This window comes from Puccinia triticina, chromosome 4A, assembly GCF_026914185.1.
Source record: "Puccinia triticina chromosome 4A, complete sequence".
Classification (NCBI taxonomy): domain Eukaryota; kingdom Fungi; phylum Basidiomycota; class Pucciniomycetes; order Pucciniales; family Pucciniaceae; genus Puccinia; species Puccinia triticina.
In genome coordinates, this window is record NC_070561.1 from 8,425,475 (window position 1) to 8,450,614 (window position 25,140).

The window sequence follows — 25,140 nt, forward strand, 5'->3', positions numbered from 1 at the left end:
CCAAAGAGCTGAAGAGCTTGCAGGTTTTCTCTATGCTGAGGAGAAGCGCAACACACCCAAAAAAAGATGCGCTTTTCACAGTGAAGCTGTTTCCAACTTGATTGATTCTTCAATTGGAAGGATGTGAGAAAGTCTCTCTCCAACTGGCTCCTCAAAGGGAAACAGAAATAGAAATCACTATAAATGAAACTTGGAAGAGTGGAGCAGAACTAGAATGGATAGATAAATCAAAACCAATGATAAGTGCCAACATGTATTTCACACTATGAGAAAAACTCAAGAAAGTTCTGCCAGTTCACATACAACACACTTAAGTCAATCCTCAATTCAAATGAGACTCATACACCACGGGCCATCCAGGACATCCATTGGTTGGACTGATGTTTGCACCTTTGGCTATCCGGCTCTTGTGCGGGAGAGTCCATCCTTTGGACGGACATTGTACTACCCTCGCGTTGGATGGTTTGGACAAACCATCCCATGTACGGACCAGGGAACTTTCAGCAGATGATTGAAGGACCTTCTGCTGGATGGCTCCACACTCCGGCGGTCCTCAAAAAATGAGTGGGCCTGCTAGCCAGCATGCACCACTGCCTGCAGAGGGGGTCAAACGTGCGACCTTCTGCACATCTGAAGTGGGGAGCCTCACTCTCCCAACTACGCCATACGCCACATAGACAGCACCTTCAAATACCACCACCTTCATCAGAAATAGACCGCAACCGAAGACACCCCTTGCCGCCCAACAGTCTATTGGACACTCATATCAATTGCACAGTCTTGATCAAGGGTGTCCAAGGTTTTTTCTTTTGGTGTCCATTGGACACCCTCATGAATCAAGGGTAATGCAGAGTGTTTCTTGCAATCATTGGACACTGTCAACCGAGAGTGTCCGCTGGGAAACTTGTTTGGTGTCCATCAAGTGTCCGATTGTTGGAGCGCACATTTGTGTGAAAAGTGTCCATCGGACACTCCTGGAGGAGAGTGTCCGATGGATGATATTTTTGGGCGTCCAAATGACGCTTTGGCCAGCAAAGCGGTACTTGGACGCTTTTTGAAACCGTCCAAATGATGCTTTTTCCCCGTAGCGTCCATCGGATGGGGCGGTTTCCCAGAAACCCTTCCCGTGGTGTACCAGCTCAACAGTTAGCAAAAATGAAGAATATAAGAGAGAGGAAAACAAAAGTAAATGCTTGATGAGCATTTCTCACCAAGTTGGAAGCTAAATAGGCTATCCAAGTTAAAACTTTTCCAAAGGAGGAGCAGGTCTTGATGGGAAGTGCATCTAGAGTTGAGTTGATCTTGAAGCGGTGGAGTTTAAGGAATAGAGCCGGTTGAGTTGTGAGCAAGATTGGGGAGATGATTTAGCTGCGAGTGGATGGACGGATTGATGTGTTTCTCAGTGGAAAGAACAGGGAGAGAGTTAGGGAAAAAGTTGGTGATTATACTTTGAATAAATAGGTCAGGGTTTCTGAGACCGGTTGAGCTTGTTTGATGATTGTGCACAGGTGAGGAGAGGAAGACATCCTGTTGAGTATTGAGTGTGCGCACACAAGAATTGAGAGTGAGCGGGTGTGCAAGTTTCAACACCATTTCAACAGGATTTATTGGCACAAACTATGCTAATTTAGCTAAAAACTAGGCTAAATTTAGTGTAGTTGTTGCACCCTTACCAAGCGCATTGAGAAGCTCAGAGCCAACACCTTTCAAGCTTGTGACAACACTGCAACTAGTTCAATCTGAGACAGGTATTGGGGATACCGCATATAGTATTGTTTTTTATTCTTGAACATTTGATACCACATATTCTATTGACAAACAGATGCAATATGATGGTATTGTATTAATTTTTCCTTCCTCTTCTGGGCCATTTGGACAAAATCCAATGGCCCACCCAAGAAATATATCACATATCATGGATTGCAGACCCAATCCATGTATCTCAATAAATATGCATTATATTGGTTTTCAGATCCAATACAGATACAATTGGTTTTCAGATCCAATACAGATACAATGTATCACATGCAAAACCAATCCAAAATCAATAAATACCAATACATGTATCAGATTGGTTGCAGTGTTTCTTGTATGATACTCATCAAATCACTTCAGCCCCCATCTCCAAAGACCTCACAGTTGAATGCAAATGCCACCCAAACCAATTGTGAATCCAAGGGAGAAAAAAATCAAATTTTACTCATCACAATCAGCTGTTGTGAAAACAGAGCTTGAGCAATATAATAGTGGGACTTTTACAATGTAAAAAAAAGGGAGAGGTTTTGGCATGGTGGAAAGTAAGCATTCTACCTACTACCTCCACTTCTTCACCATGAGTTTCTGATGTTTCCTTTTTTTTCTATCCCCAGAAGCACTCCCAAGACTTCCAAGTTATGGCCTCTTTGGCAAGGGAATATGATGCCTGTCCTACCAGCTTGGCTTCTGTCAAGCAAAAAATTTCAGGAGCAGCCCACATTTGTTCAGCAGGTTCTTCCAGTCTGGTGATATAAACAATTTAATGCTGCATCTGCAGCCACATGTGGCTGCAGAAAAAGTTTAGGGTGGAAGAGGATTTTCCAAACTGTCAGAGGGCTTGCAAGAACTCAAATTTTCATGTGGCACAAAAGAAGAAAGAGACTGCTAAAAATGAGCTGATAATCCCCTTCAAAATTCATCAAACAAATTTCACAGCCACTTTTGAGTCTTACACCCCTCATATTCTCCCAACATTGAACATCTTTTGACATTGTTGTCCCTCAAATTTCATTCCCTTCCTATTGATGATCCTCTGACCATTGGCTCCTGTCCTTGGGTAGCATTTGCTGATAAATTCCCATCAACAATTCAATGACCATTGACTCCTTTCCTTGTGTATAATTTTCTGAGCCCTTCCTCTCAACAATCTGTGGACCACTGTCTCAAGCTTGCAAGACATCCATCACCAGTAGGTTCTTACTTAGCAAATCATCTGTCTACCTTTGACTAAATCAGACTGATCTTTTTATCTTAGTTCTTCTTTTTTTCCTTTTCTTCTTGCATGTCCTTGTGTCCATCTACAATGTATTTTTGTCTTGCCTTTGTCTTCTTACATGTCCTTGTGTCCATCTACTACGTATTGTTGTCTTGCCTTTAGGTGTTTTTCTTTCTATTTATAACTGTGAAACTCCATAAAATATTATGTGTCCTATGGGAGTTGAACCCATGTCTCTTATATCCATGTCAAGTGTACTAACCACTGTACTAAGGACGCTTGGATATGAACAGCTGCAGGTGGGTGAATGAACATCCACTGGTGTCACATGAAGATCCCTAATTGAGGGTAAGACCTGTAAATGACAGGTCATGAATGAGTGACACCAGCAGGTATGATAAAGCTAAGAGTAGCAGAACCACAACCTGACAATAACATGCATTTCTTAGATCATATCACTTATCAGAAATACACCTTAGTTTTTCCATTAGCTATATCCCATCACCCACCGCTCAAGCCACTGAGCTTACCTCATCAGTCACTGCCGCTTCCCCTGACGCAATAGCTCACAGTTGATTTTGAGATTAGCTGTGTTGTAGCTTGGTTACGTAATCTTGGGTACAGATTACATCTCGCTACAGTATATGTCATGACCGACGTATACAATGGTCTCGACAAGAAGTCTGACATTCTCACATCTCACATTTCCCATGTTTTCCTTTCTTTTCTCTTACATAATGTGACCTATAAATACCTTGTATTTCCAGCCATATTATGCTTTTCTATTCATGCAATCTACACCACGGGTGCAAAAAGATATTTCAAAGCCGGATTGAATCCGGCTTCAAAATATTTTCCAGCTCATTCAGTATGGACATTGCCAGGAACAAGTCACAGCATCCGCATTTGAGATATTTTGAGAATATCTCAGAAACCACTCTGAGTTGTTTCTGAAATATTTTCCATAAATTTAGGAAATTGGTTTCCCACAGAAATTGGAGGAAAAGTTAGATTTCAATAATAAAAATGGGAGGAAATATTTACAAAGTGGCTTTGAAAATATCTTTCCCTATTTTCCTCATAATATTTCCACAAACCAGTGGATTATTTTCAGACCACGTCCGAAAACCTTTAGTGCACCCTTGGTGTACCAATTATAGCTTGTCATCCTCGTACTACGTACTCGTGCCTCTACAAGCTGCCTTGCCAGTACAAATTTCTTTTTGGATTACTGGATGTTAAGTGTACTGTACAGCATGGAAAACTGGGATAGGGTGAGTGTGATTGATTCTTCACTTTGACTCTCCAACTAGTGCCTCTGTTCAAACATGATGCAAAGCTGCCAATAAGTCTAAGATGGAATTGAAATGTAGTGAAGCAGAAAAAGGACATGAAAACCACTGAAAGGCGCCCAGCACATATTTCAATCTAATCACGAGTTGCGGGTCAAGTTGGAGGATTCCCAAAAACTTGGAACCTCGGGGCTTGATCCCCACCATCAAACACATTTTCCTTCGTCCCAGTTGCGAAAGGAAATCTTCACATCACCGTTGTAGCCGGCGGTCCCGCCGTTCATGAAAACCACCCCCGGCTATGGAGGTCTGTCAGCTCACAAAGACTCGGCAAGTGTTTCTATCAGCGAATTTTGCTTACATGCTCTTTGCACTCATTTACGAGGACGCGGAATGATGAAAGGGTCTCTAAATGGGACCTGGAAAAAACATGAAGTGCATTCAGTTATTATGTACGATAAAATATGTGATATCCCGGGTGAAGCACATCTTCACGTGAAAACTCACGTCCGGAAGGGGGCGTAGTCAGTGGTTGAAATTTTGACCTAGATTTCGGCAAAGGCAATGGAAAATTAGTTTGAGCTTGACACCAGCAGATGAATCGAGTAAAGCGCAACTCACCAGACAATTGCCTCTCGTGGAATTGGATGAATAGATCGTTTGGTTTCCGGTGAAGACCCCTTTCCGGTTAACTGGAAGATTTTCGAAAGCGCTAGGCAAACCGTAATTGGGAAGGACATGAGTTGATTTATCTCAGTGCCAGGACTTGGGCCTTTCCACTAATAGCATACACTCACTTCATACACTCCTGAGGTGAAATGAAGCATTGCTTCTGTTCGCAATTAGGTTTGTTGATTTCGTACGTGTTTCTAGAAGTCGATCGACGGACGATGGTGATCAGATTAGATGGTGTGACAAGCACCCCACCCTGTCAAAATAAACCAGAACACATGTTTAATTGGATTTGGAGCAGAGAAGATGCAGTTGGCGGACAGACCTTTCCAGGGCAACTTCGTGTGATGTTGTAGATAGTAGCTTCAACCTGTCCTCTAGTGCTAATAGTCAGAGTAATTCCAGTTAAATTTGTGCTCAGAATCGGTGCGGCTAGAACAGCCAAAAGCCCTATACTGACGGTGTGTAGCGCCTTGGTTTTTGTACATTTATCTAGTAAAACGCGTTTGGATCAGCAATCATCACAAGGAGCCTTGAAAAATGGCTTCAGCTTACTGAGCAGGATTTATGAAATACGGTCAAGTAGCGAGAGACGTCGTCCAGCTTTTGGTCGACATCATAAATGATGTTCTCCATTGCCCTAATATTATCAAATAAGACGAAAGATTGATTGAGTTACTCGTTTCCTCCCGATGACTAAAATGAGCCGCAAGGAACTTGGCAAGTAACTTTTCACAGTGGCGCGCCTCGACCCCATGCGATCGTAGAGAAGTGTAGCATTTCGAACTTTGTGCCAAGACGGGAAGCGTAGCGAGAAAGATTGAAAGCAAGACGGCCGCTGTTGCTGATTCTGTGAGGAAATTCATACTCCGAGACCGCTGAGCTCGCATTCAAAAATCCTGCTTAACTAAGGCGGGTACAAATCTCCGGCAAGATAGTTAGGAGTAGGACGTTTGGCGCCAACTTGATCTGAGCTCGGTGTACTTAGGAAGTGATATGTGCCAAAGTCAATTTGGAAAGCTCAATCCGATTAGATGAAAATTGGCGAACTCCAATGCAGTCTAATGCAGCTGGTGTTTTTTATAGAGTTACAAGCTGATGACCGCTTGGGTTACAGAGCTGATTGATACACGGAAGATGTGCTCTCAGCTCCGGTGCATCCAGCTCAGATCTGCTGGATGGATCATGTTTGCACACATATTATGGATAGAAACATGAAGATAAGAACTGAATCTACTGATCGGATCAAAGAAGCGTGAACACAGATCACTTGCTGCCGATCAGCCGCCGGGTTATTCGCTTACATAAGCTGGGGCCGCCCCTAGCGTGAATGATTGAAATTGGAAATGCCGGCGTGCAGCAGTGCCCTCTGCCGGCGCCCGCCTCCGACCGGCATGACATGAGGCGTCGGCGCCGCACTGCGACAATTTTGTCTCCCTACTCCGCCGTGTCGGAGGGAGCCAGCTTCTTGGGGTAAAGGCCGGGGCAAATCGATCGGCCAGAAAAACTCAATTCCCTCCAGGCAGTAGTTGAGCAAGAAAGCCCAGAATTAAGAAACACAATCCCCAGTCCATATCCGACCGGACATTGGACGTATGACTGCTCTATGTAAGCGTCCAGCAACATCTCACCGATCAGCTGGTGATGGTGTTCAGTCTTCCTGATGACAATCAAAGATGTCATATAACAAGGAGCCTGTACAATATGTTCTTTTGCATTTTTTCTTGGAAGTCTTTTTTTTTATTAATGAGGTCCATCAACTTAATTTGTGGCTATTGATCTTCGTGCAGGTGTACAATTTACTCTCAAATGGGCTTTGTAGCGGTTCGCTATAAGCAGCGGAAGGTCCATCACTGCGTTGGTCGTTGGCACGATCACCTTGGAAAACAGCCATCAACTCAGCAAACCTCAACTGTTTGATAAGTAACTGTCTCCTAATTTGTTCACTGGGACTGTACACATTTGGCTGCGATTGATTACGAAACTCTTTTTGTATGTATTTAAAATCCACATCATAAGCTCCTGGTGATCGCTTAACCAGCTGGCCAGTAGGCGCTGGATGATAGCCGCTGGACCATGGCATATATAGAGCCCAGCCGTCTCCTGTTGGAAATTATAGCGGCGTCTCCTTTTCAAAAGCCTCCATTATTTATAACCGACAAAAGAAATAAAAACCAAACAAGTTAATCATCATCAATATGCCTATTTCCAGCTCAATCCAAACCACCATCAACGACCCGAGGAAGAATAGTTATTACTTTGTGTCGTTGGATGAACTCGTTGGATATTTCCAGTCTCAGCCGGGATTGATCACCAATCTTGCCCACTCAACCTTGGAGGACGAGGAAAAGCTGGACCCAAAAACCCAACAACACTCGCAGTTGGTCGTCACCGCCGACTTTAAGGTCTGTTTGCCTCCTCCTGTTGAGATCCTGATGAACGAGTTGGCAACCTTATATCTGATGTACCTGCTGTTATAGGGTGGTTATTATGAAGATCCATTCACGCGAACATACTCATTCGAGTGGCTGGGCTCGGTGGATATCTTTGTCTAGTCAGTCCCCCCGAGTCCACTTTGGTTTCAACTTGATAATACGACTGAGCTTGCCAAAACCCACCACCCTCCTGATCTGCAGTTTCTCTCACCACCGAGTCTCAATCCCGCCCCTCCAATGGATCACAGCGGCCAAGACACAGTTGAGTGTTTCTTTTCCCGAAAAACTCGCAAGGAATGTCTCAGTACGTACTCACGGCCCTGGTCATCTTCCTTCCAGCCACACCCGCATTCTGGGCACATTGATATTCGAAAACGACTCGTTCGACGACCTCCAATACCTACTCGCCGGTCCCCAACTTAGCGCCTCCACCCAAACCGATCCGGCAACAAAGTATTACACCAGCCTCAACAATACGCCCCTCTCGACCTACTTCGCAGACCGATTGATCGATCTAGCCATCCATCACCAATTTCACGGCTGGCTCATCAACATCGAGATAGACGTACTCAAGGCACTCCAAAGCTATTCCCGCGCCCGTCTGTGTGTCTTTGCAATCAAGATTTGGCTCGAATATCTTCGCAAACAGGGGCAGATTAGAGTCGGCCCCCAGTGGGAGGTCTCTTGGTAAGTCCCCAGCTCTTGCATCATTCTCTACTAGAGCATCGATTGGATATCTCGTTGATTCCAATCCATCTTTTCCTTCTCAACAGGTACGACTCGGTCTCATATTACGACGGCAGCTTATCTTGGCAATCTCAGCTAAGACCACAGCATAATCTCAACTTCTTCTCAGCAGCATCCTCCATTTTCCTCGATTACCATTGGAGCGCGGGGCATCTCATGTTTACCCAACGATTCATCGACCAATTCTTTGCTCTTCACCGATCCCCGGACTCAAAACCCCAAGAGACTCTCGAAAGACTCGACCAGTCATTCGAGCACTCCATGGATCTGAAAGTTGAGACCCACCAACTGAGAAGGTCGGTCTTATTTGGAGTCGATGTCTTTGGCCGAGGTTGCCCATATGGTGGCGGGTTTTCGAGCTGGAAAGCCGCACTGGATATCTTGAACGCCAGCTTCTCGGTCGCTCTCTTTGCCCCTGGTTGGACCTGGGAATCGGATGTTCTTCAGCAGGAACGTGCCAGTTTAGAAGAGTCTGGGCCTGAATGGTGGAAGCTCTGGTGGCGAGATGAACGATACTCTTGGGTAGGACTGCTAGAGGACCCCGCTCAAAATCACGACGAAGGGGGGAAATCATCGGATCAGAAGCTGCTCAGCCTTGAACCCCCGAACGCGTATGTAGATTCTCTTCGGATTGCGAGGGAAAACAAACAGGACGAACCGAAGAAAGGTGCTGGTTTCAGCGAGCTACCCCAACACAAGCCACTCATGGAGCTATTCCCAGTCAGACACAAAAGCCGTTCGGCATCGTTTTATACCAACTGGTCTCTAGGGAGTGGTCACGGGATCTGGGTTGCGGGTCAGCATCACTTTGACCCCTCCTATGGGATCGGCGACTGGTCGGATATGGCGATGAGCTTCCCGAAACACGACCTGTCGATCAGAGGTGGGAGCGTTTGGAGCATTTCTGGTGGTGCCATCGTCCCGACCGGCGTAGCTCGATGCGAGCTGGTGGAGCACGTCGGATGGTTTGGCAGTGGATGTGTTGAAATCAAGGAGCAAGCTAACGGCCAACCTTCCAGTGGGGCCGTCAAATGTTTATGGATGAACACCACGTCGGTCGTCTGTTCGAGTGAAATGGACTGTCGCTTGGTATGGAAGCCGATCGACCCGACAGGGGCATCCACTGCACCCCTTGGAGTGGTTTTTCAAGCCAGCGACCCATCCAGCCAGACAAAGACCAGTGATCCTACGATTTCTGGAAACTATTCCGACGCATCCGCACGACCGCACATGGTGACCCTAAGTCCAGGCCAAGCTGTTCTGGAGACCCATAATGTGCAGACGCACGAATTAGAAAACGGATGGTATGAATCGACTTGTCAACTTAAAACTCAAACAAGCTCGTCTGCGATGATCGACCGGCTCGGGATCACCACCATCGCTGGCACCAGATTTGCGCACTATGTGGGCGAAATCAGTCTCGCCCAATCCGACCATGCGAGCCCTAAACCACACAATGCCCCAGACAGCCCGTTGCGAGTGATTTGGCGGCCGGATGCAACTCAGCAGCCGATGCAGATCGCTTCCCCCGCGAGCCGTCGACTCATCAACAAGCGGGGCAAGGTGGAGTGGAAGTACCCCGGCCCATCTGGCCCAGCAAGCAATAATCACGATCGCCAGACTCTTCTGGCTTGGTTGATCTACCTTTCAAAAGACGCCAGCTCTGCTTCTCGCTGCGTCAATCGCAAGCAAGCGGGGGCGCAGAGACTCGTTGGAGTCGTTAAGGGCTTCCAAGAATTCGATCTCAACGCGTTCAATGCCCCTCCCATCGACAGCGACCAAACAAATGATGGTAATAAGGCCGAAGAATGGAATATTATCATCAAAGGAATCGGATCGCACGGTAGTATCGTCTGCAGTGGCTTTTGCTCCCTTGGTTAATTTCTTTTCAGCCTCTCGAGGAAATCATTCAACGGTATCAACATTGGTGTAGTACAGATTATTTACTTGTGTTTCTTTTAGAAAACCAATGGAATCTGTAGATGAGTTCTCCGGATTCATTGTTTGTCCATTTGTCTGCATTCCTCGGCTTCATCACCTCCTCAAAGAAGGAAGGGTGACCTGGCAAAAAAAAGAATGAGTTGCTTAGATATTTATCGTTAATATAATTTATTGACAAGGAATGATGAGAGCAATGAAGCGCGTGTTTCTTTCGGCCGGGAAGGCACCCAGGTCAAGCTACATACACAGGTAGCTTTCTTGCTGCGTTAGCCATTCTCTTTCGTTGTTCCATCTTTACTTCATCAGAAATCCAACTAATCTCGACAGTCTATGTATAAGGCTCTCTTGAGTCTCTATCCTCTGATGGGATAGGCAGATGGACACCTGACCAAGAAAGTTCAACCAGGTGGGCCCTCACACACCACTGTCAACGAGCCCATTTCCGTTGCACACCTAGCACTGAGCAGAGCAGCGTGCAGACCCATCCAAGCATGCTCAAAAGCAGCCAAAAAACAAGAAGGCCTCAGCCCTGGCTGGCTGTGCAATTCCAGGCGGGCCCATTCTGGTGTTAGACGCTGCTCAGCGGCCAATAAGGGGTTTCACAATAAGGAAACCCGGGAAGGTGTTCGAGCGCTCGCGAGTATCGTTATGAGGATGCTCGGGGCAATTTTTCGCGGGAGTTCACGCCAAATTTTTAAGCGAGTATGTCACCTGCGAGTCAAGAAATTTAGTGCCGCGGGAAGGGAAAATGCTTGTTGCGAAACCCCCTAATGGTGTGGGGCTCCGAAGCCCCGCATGTCCCGGCGGACCAAGGGTGCGCTTGGTTGGAGGGATGAAGCGCGCAGGAAGTTTACGGGCTCGCATGGGATGGCCAATGCGGACGTGCTGGCGCGGCCAGGCAGCCGGCCGTAGCGTGTCCAGGCCGCTCAAGCGTGCTCGAAAACAGCCGGCTCACGGCTTTCCCGATGGGCCCAGACTTGCATAGAGCCTTGGCTGTGAAGATATCAACACTGAGAGCTTCCCGGGCCCTGCGCGCACACACCTCCGGCACGCATATTGACATTCAAAACACACGATGGACGGGCTGCCCCCCCTTGGACGAGATCATCGCGGGGACATGTGTGTATATATTTGCGTAGACGGCGGCCAGACCGCGATCGAAAGAAAACAAGCGGACGGGCTATTTCTGCATGGCTGAGAAACTGGCGATCTGGGCCTGCAGCGTGTCGATCTCCTTCTTGTAGTTCAACAACTGTCCCCCACCAAAAAAACACACATACATCTCGTTATAAGCATGGTTCGGGAAAAGAGGAGAGGGAGGGAGAAGACGGACCGTTTTGGCGTTGGAGTCTTGGACGTCGGCCGGGATCTTGGTCTCGTACTCGGCTATCTGCATCTGTTTCTCGAGCTTATCGAGCGACAGTTGGACGGCGACGATCCGTTTGTGGGCCTTTTCGATTTCGTTTTGGAGGTTAAGCACGCCCTTCACAACCACCAAAAAAACACACACAGAGATGTGAGTGAGAGAGCGGGGGGTGGGAGAGGGGAAGTGGGGACGTACGGCGACGAGCAGGTGGGCGGAGACGTTGCTGTTGATCGACTCGGCTAGACAGCCCGCCGGGATGTCCTTGGCGTCAGTGACGATGACGACGGCCGTGCATCCCTTGATGAGGGTCTGGATAGTCGGGATCTGTGTTTCGAGCAGGGCGGCGATGTCCTGCTCGCGCGCGCAAACGGTGACTGATCACGCCGTCCGCTTGATCAGCGTACGGATAGAGAGAGAGAGAGCGGGTGGGGGAGACGGACCTTGGAGGTTGGTGCGTAGGCCGTACGGCGCAGCAATCGACCGGACCGCCTTGACGGCTGCAAACACGATCTCGAAGGACTCCAAGGCCTGGGGGGCCTCGAAGGCCGGCCGGGGGACGGGGAAGGCGGCGACGCAGATCGACGGCGTAGGGTCCTCGGGCCGTCGGGGCAGTCGTTGCCACAGCTCCTCGGTCACAAACGGCATGAACGGGTGGAGCAAGCGCAGCCCTTCGTCGAGACACGTGTACAGCGTGTTTTGCGCCGACTCCTTGACCTCCGACGGCGTCTCCGGCGCGGTCATCGGCTTCATCGCTTCCTGTTAAATGGCGATCAACAGAAGGCCGTTAACCCTCACGATGTCCAAGAGATTGCTGGATACGATGGCTTACAATGTAGACGTCACATAGGTCGTAGAGCCAGAATTCGTGGACGGCGGAGGTGGCGGCCATGAACGAACGGTCTTCGAGCGCCTTGTTGACATTGAGGCTGCACTCGTTGAGCTTATGGAGGATCCACTTCTCGACCAAGCTTTCCTTGCCACCCGGCTATTCCCATCGACCCATCAATCCTCCTGATCCCAATTAATTAACACATGCAAGAAAACACGCACGGCGGCTGAGGAGCGAGGCGTGAAGCCGTCATCCAGCTTGAGTAGAGCGAACTTGGTCGCGTTCCAGAGCTTGTTACTTGAGGAAATCGAGGCAGGTGAGTGTCAATGTTGCTTGGGAAATGGGTGAGGAGCAGCAGCTCACCAGAATTTGCGGTAACCTTCGACGCGAAGGACGTCGAGGTTGATCGAGCGGCCTGCCAAAAAAAAAAAAAAAAAGACGACGACGAGCTCAGCAATAGAGCCACGGAAGGGAGAGTGTACTGCTAACCAGAGGAGGTGTAGGCGCAGAGCGCGAAGCGGAGGGCGTCGGCGCCGCAGGGCGGGATGCCGTTAGTTTTACCAAAGTCAGCTTTCTGGCCGGCGAGCGCAGTCTTGAGCTCTTTGGGGTCGAGGTTACCGGCCTGTAGCTGGGCGGCAAGGGCTTCGAGGGAGACGCCGTCGATGACGTCGATCGGGTCGATCACGTTCCCCTTGCTCTTCGACATCTTCCGTCCGTGCGCATCCCGGATCATCGCGTGACAGAACACCTCCTTGAACGGCATCTGCCCCGTTAGCTTGACCCCGAGGATCGTCATCTTCGCCACCCAGAAAAAGATGATGTCCCAGCCCGTCTCCAGCAGCGATGAGGGGTAGAACTTCTCCAGGTCCGGCGTCTGGAATACACACATCGTCAAGCCCCCCTCCTGCCTGTTATTATCTGGCCCCTTGTGAGACTGACCTTGTCCGGCCATCCCATGATCGAAAACGGCCATAATCCAGAGGAAAACCACGTATCAAGCACGTCCTCGTCTTGACGCAGAGTGAAAGCTTGGTCAGGGAACCGTTTCTGGGCCTTGGTCTGGGCCTCTTCCATCGTCCGTCCGGCGACCCAATACTGGCCGTCGGTCTCCTGTCCAAGCGATCAACACCGCGTGAGCAAAAAAAAAAAAAAAAAAAAGAGTTTGGTGTGGGTTGGGGGTGTGGATCGTACGTCTTGGGTGTGGCCCTCGAGGTTGATGAAGTACGCCGGACAGCGGTGGCCCCACCAAAGTTGGCGGGAGATACACCAGTCCCGCATGCCCTCCAGCCAGCTGTACCACTCCTTTTCGGTCGCCTTGGGCGCGATCTTGATCTCGCCGGCTCTAGCTCGCTGCAGCAGAAGACGCCATTTTAGCCTACACACACACACACGAACAAGTAGATGATTACCTTGAGGGTTTCTTGGGAGAGCTCTTTGCAGTTGAGCCACCATTGGGGCTTGATGAGCGGCTCGATGAAGTCGCCGGACTTGGAGCAGACGGGGATCTGCATGAGCCCGTTATCCTTGGTCTCGATCCAGAGGCCTTTGGTCTTCAAGGCCTCGACGACTTTCTTGCGGGCGTCGAAGCGTTTCATGCCTTGGAAGTCGGGGCCTGCGTTGGCGTTCATGGTGCCGTCGTCGTTGAGGACGTTGATCATGTCGAGCTGATGGCGCAGGCCGACCTCGTAGTCCTCGAACGAGTGGGCCGGCGTGATCTTGACCGCGCCCGTTCCCTTGGCTGGGTCGGCGATCAGGTCGGCCACGATGACCATCCGTCGGCTGGGGATCAACGGATGCAGGGGCCGCCTGCCGATCAGATGCTGTATGGAGGTCAGACGGGGGAGGTGGCTCAGGAGTGATGTGCCGAGGTGTGGCTAACTTTGTATCGGGCGTCGTCCGGGTGCACGGCGATCGCCACATCTCCGAGCATCGTCTCGGGCCGAGTGGTTCCGACGGTGATGCGCTCGTCTGCAGGCCGTAAGCAATACTTGAATGCTAGTTTCTTCTGAGAGCGGAGTGGAGAGCCGACGAACCTGTGCCTTCGATCTCCCAGGCGAAGTAGACCATGACGCCGAACTCGAACTTTTCGCGGACGTCGTAGCCGGGGACGGTGAGCATGGTGCGGCCCTTGATTTCCATCTGGTCGACCTGTGTGTGTGTGTGTGTGTGTTGGGGGACTGTGAAGACCTGTGATCGACGACAGAGTGGATAGGGAAGGACGGACCTCTTCGTTTGAGAGTGCCGTGTTGAGTCGGACACACCAGTTGACGAGCCGGTTTGATCGGTAGATGATGCCTTCGTCGTGGAGCCGGACGAACGCCTCGTTGACGGCGCGGGAGAGTTGCTAGCAGCCAGTGAGAAGTGTTAGTTAGTGATAAGTGTTGTGAGTGGGATGGGGGAGAGCAGTTTACCGGGTCCATGGTGAACCGGGCCCTGTCCCAGTCGTAGGATGCGCCGAGCCGGTTGAGTTGGTTAGTGATCCGGGCCTGGTATCTGTCAATGTTGGGAGCGAGTGAGTGAGTTAGAGTGGGCATGGTAGTGTGAGATGTGGGTTGGACTGAACTCGTCCTTCCACGAGAAGACGGTTCCGAGGAAGTTCTCCCTGCCGAGGTCGTGCCTGGTCTGTCCGCTGGCCTTGAACAGACGCTTCTCGACGACGGACTGGGTGGATATGCCGGCATGGTCGAATCCGGGGTTGAAGAGCACGGTCTTTCCGAGCATTCTGTTCCTGGAAAGAAAGATCGGTGAAGGGCGTGAGTGGTTTTTTTTTTTTGTTTTATGAGAGAGTGTGTTGTGTTGTTGAGTACCAGCGGATGAGGGTGTCCTGGATGGCGATGGTGAGTGCGTGTCCGATGTGCAGGCTTCCGGTGACGTTGGGTGGGGGTGCGGGGATGACGAATGTTCCGGCGGGCAGGGGTTCGCCCTGTGGGGTGAGCCTGGGTTTGAAGAAGCCGGCCTTGATCCACCAGGCGTACCATGCTGCCTCGACTGCTGGGGGGTGGTATCCGCTGGCCATGGGCTGGTTCATGTCTGGAGTGGATGGTCAGTGTGTGCTGGGTTGTGTTGTGTGTGTGTGGTGGGTTGCTGACCTTTCTTGTGTCCTTCGGGGACATGGTTGATGAACTCTGGCTCGCTCGTTGTTGCTGTCTGGGGCTTCTTCTCCTTCTTGGATGTTGGTGGTGGTGGTGGTGGTGGTTTGGGGGTCCCCTTGGCTGCTTTGAGTGCTGCTCGCTGGGCCTCCTTTGCCGCGCGCTTCACTGTCCAGCCGGCTTCAGTGTGTTTGTTGCCAGTCAGCTTAGAGGGGGTGGTGTGCTTACATGCGCTTTTCGATATCTCGTCGGCCATCGTGCTGATTCTTCGCAGGAGCATCCGGCGGACTGGGAGCAGGCCGGGCACGGTTCCAGGCGGAGAAGCCCTGTGCCCGCGGGGGTATCCCCGGGGAGGCCGGGGACCCTACGCCGAGCTTCAGTCGATCATCAGACCAGCAGCCAACCATCCAACCCAACCCAACCCAACCCAACCCAACCCAACCAACACAATGACCACCACCAGCGACAGGAAACGGACACGACGACTCAGCTACATCATCCCAAACAACACCACCACCACCACCACCACCACCACCACCACCACACTCCTCAGCCTACCCCCACCATCAACAACAACAGCAACATTCCACCAGAAACCAGCATTCACCAAAACAACAACACACCACCACACAACCCAACCAAAACACCCCACCCACGCACTCCCCATCACCACACTCGCCATCGACCACACAACACCCATCAGAAACCCACTCAACCCCCAGGGAATACTCTACGCAGCGGGCAGAGACGGGCTGATCAGCGCATGGGAACTCAACCAGCACAAACAAGCCAGCTTCAGGCAAGCCATCCAACCACACACCCACTGGATAAACGACCTCATCCTATGCAACCAAAACCAAACCAGTCAGTCCATCACAAAAACAAAAACAAAACAAAACAAAACAAAACAAACTAACACACTACTCCCCAACAGTCATCTCGGCCTCATCCGACCGCACCATCAAGGCATGGAACCCACACTCACCCCAGCACGCACTCTGCCCAGCAACCATCGGAACACACCTCGACTACGTCAAGTGTCTCGCACACAGCCCTAAAGCTGCCTGGGTCGCCAGCGCAGGCCTCGACCGAACCATCCTGCTCTGGGACACCAACGAAGCCAGACCGAACCCACTGGGCGAGTCTATCTCAATCATCCATTCAAAACCCACTCTCTAACACACACACACACACACACACACAGTCAGATTCTCAGAGAACCTCGTCGGCACCTCCATCTACTCACTCGCCACCACCCCCGCCGGACAGCTGCTCGCCGCCGGATCCCCCGCCCAGGCCATCGCCCTCTACGACCCCAGGCTGGCCACACAGCTCGCCAAGCTCGTCGGCCACACCGACAACGTCCGCGCCATCCTCCTCGCAGACGACGCCACACGCCTGCTCTCGGCCTCCAGCGACGCCACCGTCAAGATGTGGGACCTGCGCAGCCAGCAGCGCTGCCTCCACACCTTCGCACACCACTCCACCTCCGTCTGGGCCCTCCACAGCCAGCACCCTGCCCTCGAGATCTTCTACTCCGCCGACCGCGCCGGCTGGCTCTGCAAGCTCGACCTCGAAGGCTCAGACGACTTCCGCGACGGCCAGTGCATCGTCCTCGCACACGCCCGCCAGAGTAGGAGCCACCACCAGCAGGGCATCAACAGCATCCTCGCCTTCGACAACTTTGTCTGGACCGCATCCGCTAGCTCGTCCATCGAGCGCTGGGCGGACATCCCCACCCGCATCCAGCGCCGCCAGCGGGCCTCCAACCTATCACAAACTGACACTGGAACTGAAGAAGCAACAACTGGAACAGCGGCAGCAACTGGAACAACAACAACAACAGCAGCAACAGCAGCAGCAGCAGCAACTGGAACAACAACAGCAGCAACAACAGCAACTGGAACAACAGCAACAGCAGCAACAACATCAGCAGCAACAACAACCAACTCAAAATCACTCCCTCTACGATCCCCTCAATCAGTCTCATTCAATTTCGACACACCCATCATCCAACCCAGCCCCAATCTCTCATCCCCGATCCACCTCGACGGCATCCCGCTCGAAGCCCTCGTCCCGCTCTTCTCCCAGTTCGACCATCTGCTCCCGAACGCGGACCACCAGGACCCCGAATCGATCACGATCCACTCCCCCAAATCCGACGCCAGCATCCCCAGGCGCCCCAGCCATCATCACATCCACTCGACCATGTCCAGCCTCAGTCTACGCCCGCCTACCCACCCTGGCCTCGAGCCTGTCAAGCTCCATTCGCCCCTCACCATCGACGCTAGTCTGCACACTCCAACCCTCATCAACCCCCACCCCCGCCCATCCATCACCGCCACCCCCGCGTGGAGGCTCTACACCACGAGGGACTCTGCGGCTGAAGCTATCCCTCTGCGGAGCTCGCCTGTCGACCTCATCCTGGGCTGCTCGGGCCTGATTAAGAGCGAGCTGCTCAACGACTGTCGACATGCTCTGACGATCGATACCAGTGGTCGGATCGCCCTCTGGGACATCATCAGCTGTACCTGTCAGGGCATCTTCGACCCTGACGAGCTGGAACGCGAACTCGACCACGGGTCCTCCGCGGGCTCCTGTAAGCGTCTACCCTGCTCACAAAAAAAAAAAAAAAACGCGCTTACTCCTTTTATACTGACCAGAAGATCTTGTGATAGCTGGTTCCAACTACACGCCTAGCGAGCTCTTGAAACTGGTCAAGGAGCGGATTGAGGGCCAAGCGACGATCGGCACCTGGTGCACAGTGGAGACGCAGACCGGACTTCTGACGGTCCATCTGGACGAGCAGCGATGCTTCGACGGCGAGGTGTATGCCGACGAGGCCGGGCTGGCCGAGGAGGTGCTCGAGCTGATGAAGGAGGACCATCGGCTCTGCTTGGGTAGATGGGTGCTGAGGAACTTGTTCGACGGCTTCATCAACCATCATGTTCAGCTTCGTCTCCGCAACGAAAACCCCACTACCCCGTCGGCCGCCACTGACGCTGCCAACCCAGGACAGACAGCCGAATCTGACGAGCAGCAGCAGAACAAGAAGATATATCTCCCCGGGAGGCCGTTTGTTCCGCACACGCCTGGGATGACCATCGCCCTCGCCACCCCCGCCCTCACGCCGGCCATTCTCCCCGACCTCAAGACTCTCACGGGGCCGAAGAACCAACAGGCCGCCGACCACTCGGCTGATTACTTCTCGCTCCCACGTCTGATGGAGGCTGATGAAGAGCAGCTGGGCTCGGAAGCGCTCACGCCCGGTGGTGGCGGTGGTGCTGGTGGCGGAGGCGGAGGCGGAGGCCTGGACTCGAGCACGGACGCGAGTAGCTCGTACACCTCCTCGGTCTATCCGCTGCCCTCGCCCCGACGGGCCTCGCCAGTACCGGTGACTACCACCCAAGACGGCCTTCCACGCGACGACAAGACGCCGATGACGGAGAGTCCTGCGGCCAGTTGGAGCTCGACGACGTCCAGCGCGGCCGCCCCGCCGCCGCCCAACTCGGCCAACATCTTCAGCAGGTTCAGGTCCCTTGGACGCGGGCAGAAACGGCGCGGGAGCTCAGACCCCGCCGCGCCTCCGGTGATCTCCAACCCGATCCCCTACCGCGAAGATGGGGACCAGGCCGAGCTAGATGGGCAGCGCTTGTTGATGCTCGAGAAGGCCAAGGCCCAGCAGGCCCTCGTCGTCCAAGCCGTCCTCGCCCAGCCCTTCGAGCCCTGTGGCCCGCTCGATGCGCCCGCGTTGATGCTCCCGCCAGACACGACGATCCTGGTCTCTGAGGAAGAGCCCCAGTCGGGCGGCTGGGAGGTCGCGTATCGCGGCCTCGTCGCGACTACCGAGCTCGATGCAGAGGTCCTCATGGACGTCCTCCCCGGATGGATCCTCGGCTTCCTGCTCGCTAACCGGATCTCGAACAAGGAAGGCGGCGCATCAACGACGACGACGACGACGACGGTCAAGGTGACGTTCGTGTTGCAGCCCGAGGGCGGGCGAGAGGCTGCCGGCCTCCCAGAGCTTCCCAACGGGTAAGTCCAGAAAAGAAGAACTCTCCTGTGCGAGCAAGGGGTGTGTGTACAAGACGACTGAGGGTGGGAGATGGTGTGGCTAGGAACGCACGATTGACGGCGTCGCGCGTGTTGCGGATGAAGAAAGTGGCGGCGTATGTGGCCCAGAAGCTGGACCCGGCGGTCGGGCCTACGAAGGCGGAGGAGAACCAGCAGCACCCGGCGCCGAGCTCGTCGTCGCCCTCGTCGTCGTCATGCTCGAAGCCGCGAAGCGATGGGCCGAGGAGCGAGGGCCCGAAGAGTCATAAGCCGGGCTCGAAGTCCACTGGCTCCGCGGGCTCTTCTTCCCCGAGCCAACACCATCATCATCATCATCATCGACACCATCACAAGGGGAGCGAACAGGGCACACTCACGCCCACCTCGACTTCGGGCCCGAACCCCCGCCTGCCCGCCGTCGACGAATCGCTCATCGTGCTCTCGTGTAACGGCCAAGACCTCCCCCGTACGCTGTCTCTCGGCGTCGTTAAGCAGTGGGTGTGGGCCCAGCCCGGGGACGTCGTTATCTGCTATCGCCGCCAAGGTCTGGCGCCGTCTGCTTGAAATTGCCCCCCCCCCCCCTTTTGTTGGGGGGACGGGCTTCAGGCCTGGGCTGAGCCTCCGGGCGTGTCTTGGAGAGTGCCCGCTCGCTCCTCTTCATCTTTTTCCACAGCCCTTGGTGATCAAAGTAAGATGCGCCAGCGGCCGTGGCCCCGGCTGCAGATGCTCTCTGACCCAGGTACCCCAAGCGGCCTGTTACCGCGTGTAGCTATATATCCTTCCCCTCTGTTGTTGTTGTTGTTGTTGTTGTTTGTTGCATGAAGATGCGTACAGGTCTGTTGATTGTAGAGTCCTGGGACCCTGTGCCTGTGTTGATTTTGGGGGTTGGCCTTTTCATTTGTGTGGCCCCATTAACGCCCTAACTTGACACAAGTCCCGCCTGGTGGGAGTCGCTTTGGCTGGCCGCGAAGAGAGCCCTCCGGGCGGGGTCCCCCGGACCCTCCGTTCGAGAGGCTTAGTTAAGCTAGATTAACGCCGGTGTGGGGTTGATATGGTCCCGCAGCCGGGCGTCGTGGTGGCGGAGAGCGGCAAGCCGCGGGGCGGCGAAATTCGCCCAAATGGCTTGATTTAGAGGGAGCCACCAAACCGTGTTTAACTCCATCTCAATAAATTTGGATGACTTCCCAGAAGTGATCTACAGCCCAAAAAGCCAGCTTTCTCTGCGAAAATCTAGGGTCTAAACCGACATCTATGGGGGTGCCAGATTGCACAGCAAGTCCTCCAATGTTGCTCTGGCACAATTGAGCAACCACTCAGACTTGATCAAGTTGGCTCTTTTTCTTCAAAAGTGAAGATGAGTGTTGGAGTAATCAACCTGAGTACATCCACAAAATGGGCTGCTTCAACAGGCAAACCAACTTCCTTTGCACAGCAGTCTGGGAGAAGATACATGGGTGCTCTGGAGCTGTCCCAGCGTAGCCAGTTGGCTACATATGGTGTATCCGGTTCCAGTTTCTCCAAAAAGTGAAACTGGTTCCTTGTGCCCTGGTAGATGACTTTCTAAAAGATACTGCAGCACACATGACACTTATGTAGGGGGGTCAAAGTGGGTTTAGGGATGCTTAAATCATAAATTCATGCATCTTTTTCAGTAGGATTACGTAATCATAAGATCCCCTGCAAAGAAGGTTTTATGATTTTATGATTTTATGATTTATGCATGATAAATCAACTTTGAACACCCAAATGAAGGAGTGAGAAGACAAAAATAAAAAATAGGCTTGGAAAAATGACTACCGTTTTTGAGAAAATGACTCCCAACATTGGTTTACGTTACTGGGACCACTTCTCAACCAGATCCCCAAGGTCTACCAGGCCCCTTTTTTTTGGGAGTTGTTGGCCAAATTTGGCGGACATTTGGGAGCCGTCTGCCCAATTCTTTATGATTTATTTGATGAATATTGATCCCCTGTTTTTTTTTTTTTTGGATTTGTCCAACTCAAATGGACACTGCAAAGCATGATTATGGGATTTGTCTTCACATGCACAGAAACCCACTGGGAACAAGCTGATACTTGGAGAGGACAGCTTTATATATAAGCCTCCAGTCAAAATTGATAAATTTGCAATATGGGGCAATTCACATCTCAATCCAAGATGTATTATGTGGTCTGGCCCGTGTAAAGGGGACTATTTTTCAGCAGTTGAATCATCAGCAGTAGACCTATGCGGAGCCACTCTGAAAAAAAAATCATTACCCAAAAATAAAATCAATTGTCAACATGCATAAGACATATTCTGCACAATGTACCAAGCAGATACATCATGTAAGAGTTCTGTTTGAACTCTTTGCTGAAGGCGCTAAGGGTGGCACAGAGATCTCGTCTTGAGTATTTCCAGTGCCCAACTTTATGTATTTCAAGGATGGGGGAAGAACTAGCTTTGAGAGATCAGTATCTCTCATCTATGACTTAAGGAAAGGAGGAAGAGAATGAGAAAAGAGATAATGACATACCTACCTTTGAGAGATCAGTATCTCTGCAGAGCTAGGTAGGTGAGAAGGAGCCAAGACTATATGGGTCCCGCTCTGTGTCTTGTGATTTATGTGTGACACCTCAGGAGGGGGCTCACGCATCATATCTGATGGAAGTATGTACTTTGATTGTGTTAAGGACCCAGGTCTCCACCAGCCAACAAGTCAATTTGTATAATTATACAAAAAAAGCCTCATTCTGAAAGCAAAGAAACAAAGCAGGTAGAAGACCCAGGGAAGAATGTGTTGAAAAATTGTTTCAAGTGGAAATGAATAACCAAGGTACAATCATGGGTGTTGCAAGCATTCTTGACATGCCAATTTCATTTACTTTCTGAAATAATTCAGTTTGGTCAAATGATGTGGCCTTCAACCTAAGCCACCCATAGCCCCATGAAAAACAAAATTGTTATGTTAGTGAGTACCTTGAGCATATGGAGGTGGGGTAAGAGAAACATACCAAATCTTCAGCATTGGTAAGCCGAAATAAATCAACCACGAGAACGTCCATATCCTTCCAAAAAGACCATCCACCTTTCGGCCAAAAGCTGTTTTAAACACATTTTCTAGACATATACCGATTCCTTGAGACACGAAAAATATAGTAGTTTTTAGAGTTGGGTCGTTCGGACCAGCTGCCCACACTCCTGGGAGAAAGCATATTTGATAAATGAAGGATGTTCATTATATTTAATAAATGAAGGATGTTCATTCAAAGTGGATCAGATCTTTGCATTTTAACTAAGCTTCTCCCAACTTAACATGACTTACCTGCTTCGTGAACCAGCCCTGAGATTGTGAAAGCAGCAAGAACCCCAGCCAGTCTGAGCGCTTTGGGATGAAGCTTGCGCGTCCCCGAAGCCCAGACCAAGAAGGAGACAATCGGAGTAGTACCGGCTTCAAGAACGAGATCTCTGATCATACTATGCCAATGTCTGCTCCAGAAATCGGCGATACTTGAAGCCACCAGCGGGGTGTTTGGGAATAAAAAAGGGAACGTTTCCTCTAGATCAATCTGATCGAGTTTTCGTAGAAGTACCCGACCTTTGGAAGGTGATGACAAGAACGCCAAGAAGAATCTATTGATGATTTTGACTGTAAACATCAATAGCCTAAGCAGACACCCTGAAAGATCTAGGCCCATTGAGATAATGATTCCACAACAAAACGTCGTTATAATCTCTCGCTTGTATGCCTCGATATTCGATCCTGGCGGGTCTCTCAGAGCTGAATCGTCTACACTCTTCCAACACATCAATGCAATGACACCACAGACGTGATGAAGAAACAAGCGCCTGAATGTTCTCAACAAAAACAGTACGTCGGAGTGGATGCTGTGATTAGGACCTGATCCGAATTTCATTTGTTTTGACGGATCGGAGCTTGAGCTGGTTGGACATGTGGGTTTTGGGTAATTGTCGAAATAAACAGATGGATGGGGACAGTCAAAGTTAAGCCGTCATAGTCTAGCTTACTCGCGTTTTTTTTCTTCAAAAAATATTTGTGCTTAACATTTGGTTACTCACGTTAACATGAGCGATACAATGTTGGGGAGGGTCGAAATGAATGACGGAGGGTGAGGCGCAGATGTATTTTTTGTCTTGACTGAACTCAATGAGGCCGGTTGATTGAAGGCGAACAAGATAGACTTGATTGCTTGAGAAGCAAACCCACATCCGATGTTGATTTTGATGTGCGGTCGCAATTGGGAATCATGCTTCAGTCTGACGAAGTTAGAGAACACCAATCCGAGGGTGATAGGCAATAGAGCGATCCTGGTCCATCGAATCAGAGGTTTCTCCAGATAATCACGTTGAGTCCAGATTAGATTGACCAAGCTGGCCTGAATCGCCAGCGGAACCAAATGGGAAAATAGTCCGATCTCGTCCATGGTTTGTTCTCATCTAGATATTTCTGTAGCAGACCAAGGGGCATAAAGTCAATTTGCCTCCTTGGGCTCCTGCAGAATGAAGGTGATTGTCATGTATGAAGAAAAACTTGCCCAAGTTTCGAGCTGGATCACGGACGGCAAGATGTAACGGGGACAGGAGTTGTGTGCTATGAGTCAGATCCACGACACCTCTCCTTCTAATAGATCAACGCAGTGCTCGAGACAAAAGAAAAACAGATCACCGGAAGCGCGAAAGTTAAAACAGCCGACAACCTCCGAAAACTGGATACATAGTTTTCGTATCACCGCATATTCAGGGAAATATCTATAGCCGAGGATATGTATCGGGCCTTGAGCATGTGTTTATGTGAATATACATCAATTACTCATGACAGAAAATGAGCAAGATACATAGAGAACCGGCCGGAGCAGGGTCAGTCCTGGTCAGTCACACTAATAAGCGCACAGCCCGGAGCGCTGCAGTCGTCGACTCGTTATAGGTCGCTCGATGATCAATCTCAGTTCGACGCGACGGCCATACCAACCGTGGTAGCCTGATCATGCGGATATTCTTTCTGGAGTCTGGGATCACAAATTGAGAATATGTTGCCGGTGGTTCCAGCAATTGTAGCCATGAATCAAGGGTGCAGTGGAGGACTTCCCGTCGAGATCTGCGAGCCCCCCATGAGAAACAGTCGAAAGCCCCGAACTCTACATTTCTCTTCGAAAAACTAGACGTTTGGGGTCCAATATATTTGGAGGTAGCATTTGCGAGGGTCCCAAATAGCACGAGTAGTCATTCTGCCTTGCTGTGCCTGCTTGCTGCTGGCAATTTGTGCCATCCCAAAATTTGTCTGACACGTGATCGGTGACAAATTTGAGCCAAAAAATGATATTTGTTGTAATTTGGGAAAACGATGTACGTTTCATACATAATAAGCCAGCAGAACTGGTTCCAAGAGCTTAAGCATGAGAGGACAAGAAAGACATTTTTTTTGTGTGGTGTTGATATGTTGCAAGTAAGTTAAGAGATATCAAAAAGGATGTTACTTTATCACGAGAAAAAAAAAAAGGGTTTCAAAGCTACCAAATGAAGGACCAGAAAGGCAAACTCTACTTCTATGATTCCAACGTAAAACAAAGGTTAAATTCTTTTCCAGAATATATGCCAAGCAAGCTGGCTATGTTTTTCTCGAGGTAAAAAATCCCTTGACCAATATACATATGTCAAGGAAAATTCAAGGACGGTTGCCTAGCTGAGACAATTTGCCGCCAGGATAACGATCATCTCACAAAATCGGCATCAAATAGGTACCCCAGC

At 50.8% G+C, this 25,140-nt stretch overlaps 4 protein-coding genes across 4 annotated transcripts; 2 read left to right on the forward strand and 2 right to left on the reverse strand.

Annotated features, from left to right (window-relative positions):
• Window positions 1-4,469: 4,469 nt before the first annotated feature.
• On the reverse strand, window positions 4,470-5,571 carry PtA15_4A876 (uncharacterized protein; the record flags this gene model as incomplete). Its single annotated transcript, XM_053168805.1, has 8 exons — window positions 4,470-4,562; window positions 4,625-4,682; window positions 4,771-4,808; window positions 4,885-4,975; window positions 5,061-5,191; window positions 5,261-5,318; window positions 5,396-5,427; window positions 5,491-5,571. The coding sequence occupies 8 exons, from the start codon at window positions 5,569-5,571 to the stop codon at window positions 4,470-4,472; spliced, it is 582 nt and encodes a 193-aa protein (XP_053019978.1).
• Window positions 5,572-7,133: 1,562 nt separating this feature from the next.
• On the forward strand, window positions 7,134-9,998 carry PtA15_4A877 (uncharacterized protein; the record flags this gene model as incomplete). Its single annotated transcript, XM_053168806.1, has 5 exons — window positions 7,134-7,340; window positions 7,416-7,489; window positions 7,572-7,631; window positions 7,710-8,057; window positions 8,144-9,998. The coding sequence occupies 5 exons, from the start codon at window positions 7,134-7,136 to the stop codon at window positions 9,996-9,998; spliced, it is 2,544 nt and encodes an 847-aa protein (XP_053019979.1).
• Window positions 9,999-11,238: 1,240 nt separating this feature from the next.
• PtA15_4A878 (uncharacterized protein) lies at window positions 11,239-15,366 on the reverse strand (the record flags this gene model as incomplete). The annotated part of the gene is made up of 18 exons (XM_053168807.1): window positions 11,239-11,310; window positions 11,392-11,541; window positions 11,620-11,798; window positions 11,865-12,180; window positions 12,254-12,409; window positions 12,475-12,550; window positions 12,617-12,668; window positions 12,743-13,127; window positions 13,193-13,363; window positions 13,445-13,603; window positions 13,663-14,073; window positions 14,133-14,221; window positions 14,287-14,392; window positions 14,478-14,597; window positions 14,665-14,746; window positions 14,817-14,981; window positions 15,061-15,272; window positions 15,343-15,366. The coding sequence occupies 18 exons, from the start codon at window positions 15,364-15,366 to the stop codon at window positions 11,239-11,241; spliced, it is 2,925 nt and encodes a 974-aa protein (XP_053019980.1).
• Window positions 15,367-15,570: 204 nt separating this feature from the next.
• Window positions 15,571-19,959, forward strand: PtA15_4A879 (uncharacterized protein; the record flags this gene model as incomplete). Its single annotated transcript, XM_053168808.1, has 10 exons — window positions 15,571-15,589; window positions 15,617-15,721; window positions 15,922-16,206; window positions 16,277-16,484; window positions 16,551-17,095; window positions 17,411-17,632; window positions 17,732-17,941; window positions 18,021-19,377; window positions 19,461-19,539; window positions 19,750-19,959. The coding sequence occupies 10 exons, from the start codon at window positions 15,571-15,573 to the stop codon at window positions 19,957-19,959; spliced, it is 3,240 nt and encodes a 1,079-aa protein (XP_053019981.1).
• Between the last annotated feature and the right edge of the window lie 5,181 nt (window positions 19,960-25,140).